A 12,030-nucleotide genomic window follows, 5' to 3' on the forward strand; every position below is an offset into this window, starting at 1 on the left:
ACCAACCAAACCCAATAAAATAGGATCTGCTTCAGATGCGTTTGAGTTTCTTTCCTACACCCCAGCCACAGAGGGAAGAAAGCACTAAAAGGAACAGGGAAGAGAAGCCCAAAAGGGATATAAATAGGGAACATCAACCTGAACATTTCTGCTCCTCACTAATTGCTTGTGGCTTTCCAAATCTGGGGCAGAAGTTTGGGGTTTAAAATGAATATTTAGCTTGATGTTAATATATAATGCAAAGGCCTGCGTGGGCAGCAATTGCTCCTGACGTGTGGAAAACCACCTCTGATTTCCCCACCTCAGCAAGTGCTTCCCTGCTTCCCTTTGCAAATAAGCAGGGAAAAAATCAAAAGGAGCGTCCTGCTCTAGCCTAAGGGCTGGAAAATTGTATTTCTTTCTTCCCAAGAGCAGCCAGAGCTTTTCCCTAAAGTGTATACAAAGAATGGATAACCCACAGGTGCAAACACCAGCCAAAGCACTGCAAAATCACCTCCATGTTGGGCGGCTCGTCCCTGTTTGGGGTCAGGGAGATGCTGGAGGGGAGCTGGGGACAGCTGGGGGAGCTGCTTGCATAGAGCTGGGAGCTGGTTGGACTTGGGTGCCTTCCCCCTCCATCCCTTCCCTCCCCTTGGAGATCATTTTCATGGGGCTTTAGAGGGTCCAATCCAACTGCTTCCTTCCTTTGGCGCACGGTGGGGGCTGCAGAGTTGTCGTTCCAAACTCTGCAGACTCCCAAAGCAGCTTGATTTGCTCCAGTCACTTGAGGAGGAGGAGGGAGGCGTTGCCAAGGGGGAAGGAGAAGCAGCTGGGTGCTGCTGGGGTCTCAGTGCCACACAGAGCGGGTGGGAAAGGGTGCGTGTGCCCATCGCCAAGGTGCCTGGGCGGCTGCACGGGGAGATGCCGGGGGACCGCACGCTCCGGCTGCAGCACGGGAACCGCATCGAGGCCCTGTGTGTGCTGGGCACCTACATCTCAGCTGATGTCTATGGGTGAGTGGCACACCCCAACACCCCCTGTGCTCCTCCATCTCTGCACCCCACCTTCCTGCCTGCCTTCACCCCCCATTTATCCCTCTGCAAATCCCCCCTCCTCATTTTTCCTTCTGCTTCCCCAAACTCCACAGCCCCAACATTGTGATTTAATGCATTTTATGGGCAAAATCCTCCCTGGGCTTTGCAAAGCTGGACAAGAGCCAGGAAAACTTCAAGCATCAGTGTTTGCATGATGTGGTACTTACCTGATGGTGATGGGTTTGAGCCATTTGTGGTCAACTGATCCAGTGTCATCTTGGAAAGCTGCTGCAGCAGGAGCCACGGGGATGGGCTGCAGAGGAGGAGATGCAGCTGGGAGAGGGGAGGGAAACAAGATGTAGTTAGTGACCAAGCAGCACCCCCACACCACCAACCCTGCTCCCCTAAGTCAAACCAAGCCCTCTACCTCCAGATATATTTCCCCCTCTCCAAAGGAAACAGTTTAAAAGCTCATTTCATGGTTGATTCGGGTCTTTGCTGCTTTTGCAAAGCTTACCCTCAATATTCGAGCCAAGCAGCACAGTTACAACTCATCTGGCACCTCTCCAGGTGAAATCTCCTCCCAGTGGGATTCCCAAAACCCAGAAACAAGGAAACCAAACCAGTTTTTCCATGCATAATTAAATGTAATTTAATAACTTCAGAAACACCCAGGCAGCAGCAAAGGAGTGCGCAGATTTCCTCTCCTCACTCCCAGCGCAGATTGGGGGGGGTGGGGGGGGTGGGGGGGGTGTCTGTTGGCATCCAGAAACCTAATAAATGATGCTGTAACAGTGATACAGTGTTAGCCCTTGGGTGTTGGGATCAAAGGGAGCCTGCACCTCATGAGATGCAAATAACAATCCTGGAAAGATGGAGACATTAGGGAAAAGGAGCTGGGAAAGGGAAAAGAGATGCACAGAGCAAGGGCACATTGGACTGGGAGTGGTACAACTCCTGCTTGAGGGTTGACCAAAATCACCCCCACAATTAGAGTTTCCCATGGTGAAGTCCCAGTTGGGTTGTCCCACTGTTAGGATGAGCTGTTAAATCCTGGGTTTGCCTCAGCCGGAAAATAAACATGGATTTCTCCACTGAAGTACAACCCCAAGGTCAGTTCCAGCAGCTCTGAGTGCTTTGGGCTGGGGTTATTATAGATTGTAATCTGCACCCATGGCTACAAAATAACCTCATTTTGTTAAAATAGCATGTTCTGTCCTAAAAAGCAAAAGTATAAAGACACTTGAAGCATTCCCAGGCAGGGGCAGGAAGGTGCCGGCGGGGAGCGTGGTGACGCCAGCGTGCCCAGTCTTGGCTGTGTTCTGGGCAGTGGAATTAATCACAGTGAGAACCAGGTGATTTTGGTGCAAAGCACTTAAACCAGAGTGATTTTGGCAGGGCGGCCCCAGCTGGGGCAGTCTCCTTCAGTGTGAAGCACACAGAGGGGGTGAGCGTGGAGGTGAGATGCCAAAGCCCAGCGGAGGTCGGGTCAGCCCCTGGCAGTGGGACACGGTGGCCGCTGGACAAGGGGACGGTGCTGAGGTTCAACATGAGCAGGGCCAGCACTGAGGTCAATGATAATAAGGTGAGAAGTGGGGTGTTGGGGTGTGGGATCTCCACAGAGGGAGAACTTCCTTCCCCAATCAGTGATTTGGGGGTTTGCAGGTAACTGTCAGCTTTTACGCAGAGGGAGGGCAGCCCATAAACCAAGCTGGGGTCTTCCTCACTGGCATTGGTGAGTACGAAGGCTTCTGTGGAGCAATCCATTTTCACCCCCTTGATCTCTTGGAGGGAGGTGCTGCGATGTAGGGGCAAAGATGGACCCAGGTTTACTGGATCTGGGGAGCTCTTGCACCCACCCAACTTTGCTGTACCCTGGGATGAGGGTGAGTTCTCTCCATCCAGGAATCTCTCTGGATGTCGACGCGGATCGGGATGGTGTGGTGGAGAAGAACAGCCCCAACAAGGTAACTCAGCCTCTTGCACTGCATGGGAAGTCCATGGGCTTGCAGGGCCTGAGCTCACTAAGGCCCAGTGGGGTGTTTCAGGCAAGCTGGACCTGGGGTCCCGAGGGCCATGGCGCCATCCTACTCGTCAGCTGTGATAAAGAGAACCCCTTCACTGTGGCATCAGACTGTGATGACGAGAGGGTGTTCAGCAGAGAAGGTAACTATAAAAGTTCTATATACATATATATATATATATAAGGTATCATAGAAAGCAAAAAATGCTATGTTATTCCCCCTCTTGAACCTTTCTGGAGGTGAAATCTTGCTTGGGAACCAGCTGTCTATGAGCTGCTCTCTACCAAGCTGCTGAGTAAGCTTCCCACATGGGAATTCTCTTTGTTTAATGCCATCCAAACTAATTGCGGTCAAGCAGGGCACGAAACCCAGCCAGAAGTACAGCAGAGGTGCCACTGACAGCAGAGCTTGGCCCAGGGATGCTTCACATGGGTGAAAGAAGCTCGGGGCAAGGCATGAGGCAAGAACACACCCAGGTTCCTGGAAAACTCCAACCACATGGAGCCAGTGCCCATCACTTTTTTGAGGTCAAGGACTGGCTGTGCCACGGTTGTGAGGGGAGGGAAAGGGGCACTTGTTTCAAAGCACAAGCCCCAGGCTTTGTTAGCAGCTTGTTGTTCCAGCTTGCAAAGGCTGGTAGCAAGGGAAGAGCTTGGTAGAGGAGATGCAAACCCCAGGAGGGAGGGTGCAGATCAGCCAGAGCTGCATGGTGCAACCACCCATCACCCAGGTTCCTCTTCTTTGCACCCAGATTTGCTGGACATGTCTCGGATGGTGTTGAGGACTGAAGGGCCCCAGCGTCTGCCCCGGGGGTATGAAATCATTCTCTATATTCCTGTCTCTGAAGCCGATAAAGTTGGAGTCTTTTATGTGCAGAGTAAGTCCTTCCTCACCTCCTCCTCTGTCCCTTCCTCCTTGCTTGTGGTGCTTTTGAGATTCCTGCAAGCTCTTTGCTTTCCATCTCTGCCCTTGTCCTCTCCGTGCTCTTCAAATGGCACTTCCGAAGGCCTCTGCATCCCTTTTCCAGTTTTTTCCAGCACTGAATATTCTCTTCTCTACCAAATGGAAAACTGGAGATGAACAAGCAGAGGCCCAGAGCCATAAAGCCATTTATCAAGCTCATCCAGCACAGGAGTAGCAGAAAAAGCCATGTGTCCTGACACCCAGATGTTTTATTACGATCACAACACACTCTACAACACATTTCCCTTGCTTGTTCCCTGCTGTGGGCACAGTGGTTTATTTCCTGTGACCAAAAGCCCTCATCCATCCCAGAAACATGGGTCTTCTCCCTCCATGCAGAGGTAGTCCTTCAGCAGGAGAGGTGGTGGCATTGTCAGTGGGGCTGAAACAGCAGAAACCCCGTGAAAACATCTTCCCAGTGACTGCTCCATCCAAGCAAAGGCTGAGACACTTCCTCTCCCTTCTGGTGCATGACTGCCAAACTGAAAGCCCTTTAAGGTTTTAAGATGCTTCTTCCAGGTGAGGTTGTATCTACCCATACAGGCAGAGAAGCTCCAGCACAGAGGGATCGTGGTACCTCCTTGCATACACTCAAAACCATCACAGAAACATTGGAGGTTGCCACCATCCCCTTTCTCCTCTTGCAGACCCCTTCTTCGGGCAGCGGTACGTGCAGGTGCTGGGCCGCAGGAAGCTCTACCACACGGTGCAGTACACTGGTGGGGCTGCTGAGCTCGACTTCTTTGTTGAGGGGCTCCGCTTTCCTGATGACACCTTTCCTGGGCTGGTCTCCATCCATGTCAGCCTCCTGGAGATGCTGGCTGAGGTCAGGGGGTTCCAGGGAAGGAGTAAAGGTGGGAGGTGACAGCAGGGGCATGGAGAAGGGGATGGGGATCGAATGGAGAATGGTCCACACTAATTTACCCCAAAAAATGACCTCAAGTATTGGGTATTAGTATGAGGTGTCCCTGTCCATGACAGGGGGTTGGAACTAGATGACCTTAAGGTCATTTCCAACCCTAACTATTCTATGAGTCTATTCTACGATTCTATTTAGGGGGAATAGTGGTAAACAGGGAATGAAAGCTCCCCAGTTTCTGCTTGCCTCCTCCAGGGTATCCCTCATGCACCAATCTTCACTGACACAGTCATGTTCAGGGTAGCACCGTGGATCATGACCCCCAACACTTTGGCACCAGTGAACGTCTTTGTCTGCAGGTAAAGGCCAAAGGAAAAGTGGGGAGGTGATGGGCAGGGAAAAAGGCAGCTTCATCCTCATCCTTCCTGCCATCCACTTTCCCAGCATGAAGGACAACTACCTCTTCATCAAGGAGATAAAAAACCTGGTGAACAAGGCTGGCTGCGAGCTGAAGGTTTGCTTTGGCTACATCAACCGTGGGGACCGCTGGATGCAGGTAGGTGGGCACTAGAGTGGGGACAAATATTTCCTACCCTGCTGATGTGCCCCACACGGGTTTTCCTCCCTTTTTTAGGATGAGATTGAGTTTGGCTACACCCATGCTCCCCACAAAAGCTTCCCAGTGGTGCTGGACTCCCCTCAAGATGGAGGGCTGGAGCGATTCCCCATCAAGGATCTACTGGTAAGAGCAGGACAGTTGCTTGTATTTCCTGAGCAGCAGCTGAGCCTACTCCACCACTCCTAAAACCCTACTTGAACTTGGCTCCTTGGAGGGCCTACAGTGAATTTGTTTGAAACATGAGAGTTTAACACCTCTGCATGGAGATACCACCCCATCCACTTCCAGCTGGGAGGATGCCAACAGCCTCAACCCCTCAAACCAAGATCAGAGCCTAATCCACAGCCCATCTGGAAAGCCTTTTGCCCAGAAGGTGCTGGATGAGAGGGAAAAGGAGGCTCTCATGCCTCTGGGAATGAAAGATTCCTGCCAAGCTCCAGGAGAAGAGTGGATTTCTTCACCCTAAGTATCCCAGCAATGGGCTGGTTTTTCCTTTCCTCCTCTATGCCTGTGAATATGCAGCAGCTCCCAAGCAGGAGAGGAAGGGAAAACACAAGAGGGGTCAATTTACTTCCTTGAAAGAGAACAAGATGCAGGCAGCTGCCAAAAACATCCCTGTGGGGCTGCTTTGCCAAGGCAAAGGGCCAGCCATGGGCAGAATGTGCAATGCAGGCTGTCTGGGAAAGCAGTAAGCATTCAGGGAGAGCCCAGGAAAGACAAGCAGGGAAAAATGGATTGAATGATCCCTTTGGGATACCACCATGCAGAAAGGGCAGAGCATCCCCAGATTGCTGCCACGTAGACCCAGCCAGGCAGCAGCAGTAAGGGGAGAATAGGGCAGCTCACTTTGTGCTGCACACCACTTTGGGGAAGGTGAAGAGCTTTCCAAAGCATTGAAATGTATCATTTCTCATCCCTGAAATGAGTACACCCAGTCCCAGATCCATCAGGCAGGATGGGAATAGCACACTGATCCACTCCTATTCATCCTCATTAAGAATTGCTTTGCTTCATATTTAGGAAGCAATTTCAGCCTCTGGAGCTGCTAACACTTTATACTCCAATTGCTGTTCTGAAGGCTTCTCTAATCCCCACTCTTCTCTTTCCCATCTCATTTTCCAGTTAGGAATATTTAGGCAAACATGACACATACTGGTCCTGTCCTCACCCCAGCCAAGCCCAAAGCCTGTGGGACCCTGTGCCAGGGAAAGGAGACGAGAAGGAATTAGCCCCTCAAAATCAGTCTGGAACTGATAGGACTTGGATGTGACCCACAAACCTGGGATGAACCAGGACCTTGACAGTTGAAACCATACCAGGTCCCTTGTTTATTACAATGATATGAGCTCAGAGCTTGTGTTTCATGCTCAGTCCCCCCTACAGCACGCAAGGAAAGAATTTAATCCTCAGCCATGCGCCCCAAAAATGCACAGGTCATCTTGGGGAAAGGCAATCCTGGTGCATTTTCCCAATCCCAGCTTCTCAAACGCCTTTGAACAACAAAAAGCAACTTCCAGATCACCTTCAGCTCTCTCTGCTCATTTTTAGGGACCTGCATATCTGTTTTACCCCACAGAAACCCAACACTGGCAAGCGACTGGGACTTAATGAAAACCCAGCAGACACCTGATCTCATCCCAAGGCTGCTGTGAGCTCCAAGCCCATACTGACTTGATCCAGAGATCAAGGACAGGTTCAAGGCAGGATTTTTGTCCCACCTCTGACATTTTCACCCTGTTTTTAGCATTGCAATCTGCCCCTTGGGCATTTCAGCCACATCACCACAAGGGTTCATTACCCCTGCATGCACAATGCCTTAAACCCCAGATACAGTAAGTCCTGAAAATCAGGGCTTAAGTAGGATTTAAGTGAAGTGAAGCCCTGATGCCTGGGGTGGATTTCCCCTACGGGGCTGAAGTTCCTCTAGCTCAACAAGAGCCACCCAGAAACTCAGCTTCAGGGCTACCCCAGCACCTAATTAGCTAAATGCAGACACTTAAAACATTGGCTTTGGGACAGCAGAGACCTGTCCCAGTTCTGCCCCTAGCATTTGTCACTTATCACTGAGCCCAGACAATTCAGAGACCGTTATCCTCACCTTTCCTTTATTCTTTGCCTTGCCTCTGGCCTTTTCTTGCCTCTCCCCATCCATGGACAGGCTTCTCTCTTCATGGTTTGTACCTACTGGAGTAGGTCTGAGACCAGCAGGAAGGATAAAACTAAAGACATGGAGGCAGGGGGGATCCAGGGCAAAGCTCACAGTGATTTCTCTTCCTGCAGGGCCCCGACTTTGGCTACGTGAGCAGAGAGCCCCTCTTTGAAGCCATCACCAGCCTTGACTCCTTTGGCAACCTGGAGGTCAGCCCACCCGTGACCGTGGCAGGGAAGGAGTATCCCCTGGGAAGGATTCTCATTGGCAGCAGCTTCCCCACGTAAGACCTGGGAAACCATTTGGGAGCAAAGGAACCACAGGTACCCCTTAAACATCCTCAAAATTATGTTAATGGGCTGAATTAGCTATTCCCTGGTGAGCTGCACATGTGATTCTCTATGGGATGGGTGTACTCAACAACCAGTGCTCAATCTCTGCCATTATATTGCACATTCCTTTCTCTTCTCCACCTCGGCAGTGATTTATGTGTACATACATATTCACGCATTCATATTTATTCCCCTTATCCCTTTCTCTTGGGGATATTTCCCCCCCAGCTCCGCAGGGAGGAGAATGACCAGGGTAGTGCGGGATTTCCTCTGTGCCCAGCAAGTGCAGGCTCCCGTGGAGCTCTACTCAGACTGGTTGGCTGTGGGCCACGTCGATGAGTTCGTCACTTTTGTGCCCACCTCTGACAAAAAGGTACCCCAAAACCCCCACACCACTCTCTGGTTTCTCTTCTGAGATACTAATCCCATTGGGACACCTCTAAGGAAAACCCCAAAGCGCATTTCTTTGACAGACCCAGCCAGTATTTGCTTGGGGGTTCACTCCTGCCCCCAAAACTGAGGGTTCTGAAAGTAAAAAGGGACTCACTGAGGTAATAATCAACACAAAGAGGAGAAAAGGCACCTGCAAAGGCAGTCCAAGAAGTTTAAAGCTCAGAATCCACATGGGCTGGCCAGGGCTCTCAGCTGCTCAGCACCTCCCAGGTGTTCTCAGAAGCTCTTTTCATTGTCACTGGTTTTAGTGTTTCTGATACAAGAATTTTTCACCTGGGGAAAAAAAATACACCTTGACCTGGATGGTTCAGAAAAGGAGTATTTATACATGCCCCCACCCCCAACCCTTAGGCCTCCCCAGGACTGTAATAAGCCCCCATAAGAGATGCCATCAAGACTGCAGTAAGCAGCTTCTAGTGCCCCACTAAGGAGACCTTTTCCACTGGTAGGAAGCAAGTCAGGTCACACATGGCACTCAGACCCTACAAATCCATCATTCCTATGGGATTAGCTTAATAACCATTGTTGGCTTCTCCTGAGGAAGTCAGAGCCTGATTAGTCATTTGTTCCATCCTCCCCCCTGAATTACAATGCCAGAAACAAGACACAAAACCCTTAACAGCAGCAGTGCTTCTCACCCTCAATCTTAGCTCACCCAAACCTCCATCATACTCACTCAGGGGGTTTATAAACCCCACTTGAGGCAGGCAGGATTGGACCCAGCTGCAGCCAGGCTGCAGTTTTCCTCCCTGCCCCAGCAGCAGTTTAACCCCTCAGGGTGTGATCTGGTCTGTATTTGCCAACAGCATAAATCACTGAACCTCATTCTGATATATCCTCCCACCACACATTAAAAAAGACACTAAATAATATCAGACACACATGATTTTAAGAGTTTGAGCTCAGGTTCCTTGCAGAAATAAGCCCCTGAGGTCCCTGGAGTGAAGCCAGTTTTGGTGACTGCTCTCCCTCCCTTCTCTCATCCTCCACCCCAGCGGTTCCGGATGCTGATGGCCAGCCCTGCAGCGTGCTACAAGCTCTTTCGGGAGAAGCAGAAGGAAGGCCAGGGTGAAGCCACCATGTTCAAAGGCGAGGGGACAATGGGTGGCTTTGGCTGAGCTTTGATGTCAACTGAGACAGCCAGAGCCTCCCCATAGAGCAGCCGGGCTGAGGGCGGCAGCGCCTGTCTGACTGAGGGTACTGGGGGACATGGGGACCTTTTGCCACCCCATTGTCCTTCAGTGCTGGCAAGCGGGACACCTGCCCACCATTCCCAGCCTCCTCAAGCCCTATTTTGGGAAAGCGAGTGGGATGGGAGGGATAAAGCCCTCTGCATGGAGGGGATGCTTGCTTGGTGGGATGGAGCATCTGTAAATGCCAGCACGGAGCAGGATGAGCACTCCCATCTCACTTGTCCTTCCCTCCCTGCAGCAATGACATTCTGGTCACCAGTTTGAGCACCCTTTAGTTGTGGTTTTGAACGCCATCCACCTGCAGTGGTGTGGGGAGAAGGTCTCCATACCTCCATGGGTCCCTCTGGGTTGCTGCCATCCCCAAACAAGGAGCACCTCTGTGGAGCTGGCAGCTCCGAATGGAGCTGAATGGAGAACTTTAGCAGATCATGATTCCTGTGGGATGACAGGAACTTGCCAATGCACTTTCCAACAGGCAAAGGTTTTCTTCCCACCCTGTTTCCCAATAAACTAAGAATTGAGACCCCAAGCTCAGGAAATAGGGATTCTGGGGACTTTTCCCATCTCTGTTCCCCATCTTAAGCCAGGATTCTGCTACCACCACTTTATTTTAAGGGAGTTTGCTTTTGTAGGGTACTCAGGGACAGACACAAAACGAGTCACCATTAACAAGGTCCTTTCCAACAACATTCTGATGCAGCAGAACCAGTACGTCCAGGTAAGAACTGATATTTCTGGTAAAAATAGCTATTTCTTGCAATAACTGCCCCAGGGGGTGCAAACCCTTAAGGGAGGTGTTGAATTCTGGCTCTCCTCCTGTGTAAGATGCTTTGGGGACCATAGAATCATAGAATAGTTAGGGTTAGAAAGGACCTCAAGATCATCCAGTTCCAACCCCCTTGCCATGGGCAGGGACACTTCACACTAAACCATCCCACACAAGGCTTCATCCAACCTGGCCTTGAACACTGCCAGGGATGGAGCATTCACAACCTCCCTGGGCAACCCATTCCAGTGCCTCACCACCCTAACAGGAAAGAATTTCCTCCTTAGATCCAATCTAAACTTCCCCTGTTTCAGTTTTAACCCATTACCCCTTGTCCTGTCACTACAGTCCCTGATGAAGAGTCCCTCCCCAGCATCCCTATAGGCCCCCTTCAGGTACTGGAAGGCTGCTATGAGGTCCCCATGCAGCCTTCTCTTCTCCAGGCTGAACAGCCCCAACTTCCTCAGCCTGTCTTCATATGGGAGCTGCTCCAGTCCCCTGATCATCCTCGTGGCCTCCTCTGGACTTGTTCCAACAGTTCCATGTCCTTTTTAAGTTGAGGACACCAGAACTGCACACACCACCATATCTACCTATGTGTCCCCCTCCAACCTTCTGCTCTCCATCCCCTCCAGCGCTGCATCGACTGGAACAGGGATGTCCTCAAGAAGGAGCTGGGGCTGCTGGAGGAGGACATCATCGACCTGCCGGCCCTCTTCAAGCTTGACAAGCAGGGCAAAGCCGTGCCGTACTTCCCCAACATGGTGAGGGGGGTCCCGCTCCTTGGGTCCTCTCCAAAACCCAGCTTTTCAGTCAGGATGAATCCCTGATTTGTCCCAAAAAAGCGCAATATTGACACCAGCCAGGCCCAGATGGGTTCAAATCTGCTTGTGGTGGGGTTAAACTGTGTCATTTTGGGGGCAAAAAGAGGGGAAATCACACGGCATGGGGTGAGTTTAATGATAAAAAGCGGAAAACAACATTGGATTTGGAATCCTGGGGGCAAGTGGCTGCAGAGCGCGCTGTTGATGCCCCAGTTTGGGGTGCTGGAGGAGGGTGACGAGCACCTTCCCTTCATGTCCATCAGCCCCAGCGCCACTGGCACCCCTCTCGTGTCACCCCACAGGTCACCATGATCGTCCTGGCCAAGGACCTGGGCATCCCCAAACCCTTCGGCCCCATAATGGGGGGTGAGTGCTGCCTGGAGCGACAAACCCGCTGCCTCCTGGAGCCGCTGGGGCTGCGCTGCCGCTTCCTCGAGGACGTGTGCTCCTACCACGGCAGGCTCGGGGAGGTGCGCTGCGGCACCAACGTCCAGCGCCGGCCCTTCGCCTTCAAATGGTGGCACGTAACGCCATAGCCGCGCCGTCTCCTGCTCCTTCTTCCACCCCTAATGGCTTCTTCCGTGTGTGTTGCTTGCAATCCAGTTAATAAATGAATTTGCTGTGAGGAAAGAGGCGGGAAGTTAAAGAAGAATGGGGGATAACTGTAAGGGGAAGGGAGGGAAGCCCCCAGGGATGGTGAGGCAGGGGGAAGCCATTTTGCCCTTTGCATGGTGCTGGGGAGGTGGGAGGGTCTGGGCGCCTCCCCTGCAAACAGAATGACTAGAAGGACGCGCTGTTTTCCCAATTTCCCGAAAAAAAAGGTGTGATCTGGGAA

At 51.6% G+C, this 12,030-nt stretch overlaps 1 protein-coding gene across 1 annotated transcript; it reads left to right on the forward strand.

Annotated features, from left to right (window-relative positions):
• Positions 1-900: 900 nt before the first annotated feature.
• LOC136022918 (protein-arginine deiminase type-2-like) lies at positions 901-11,763 on the forward strand. Its single transcript, XM_065696836.1, has 16 exons — positions 901-992; positions 2,412-2,598; positions 2,679-2,748; positions 2,919-2,980; positions 3,062-3,179; positions 3,789-3,914; positions 4,648-4,826; positions 5,115-5,218; positions 5,304-5,415; positions 5,494-5,601; positions 7,759-7,910; positions 8,188-8,332; positions 9,408-9,501; positions 10,238-10,323; positions 11,007-11,135; positions 11,498-11,763. Exons 1-16 carry the CDS (start codon positions 901-903, stop codon positions 11,729-11,731), a joined length of 1,998 nt encoding a protein of 665 aa, XP_065552908.1. The 3' UTR covers positions 11,732-11,763.
• The last annotated feature ends 267 nt before the right edge of the window (positions 11,764-12,030 follow it).

This window comes from Lathamus discolor, chromosome 16 (genome assembly GCF_037157495.1).
Source record: "Lathamus discolor isolate bLatDis1 chromosome 16, bLatDis1.hap1, whole genome shotgun sequence".
In the NCBI taxonomy this organism is placed as follows: domain Eukaryota; kingdom Metazoa; phylum Chordata; class Aves; order Psittaciformes; family Psittacidae; genus Lathamus; species Lathamus discolor.

Excerpts from the sequence above, each read along its gene's own strand:
- LOC136022918 (XM_065696836.1), top strand. The coding sequence starts at position 901 with ATGCCGGGGGACCGCACGCTCCGGCTGCAGCACGGGAACCGCATCGAG. Across the intron at positions 2,749-2,918 it reads GGTCTTCCTCACTGGCATTG|GAATCTCTCTGGATGTCGAC; the intron begins GTGAGTACGAAG and ends CTCTCCATCCAG. Across the intron at positions 9,502-10,237 it reads TGAAGCCACCATGTTCAAAG|GGTACTCAGGGACAGACACA; the intron begins GCGAGGGGACAA and ends TTGCTTTTGTAG.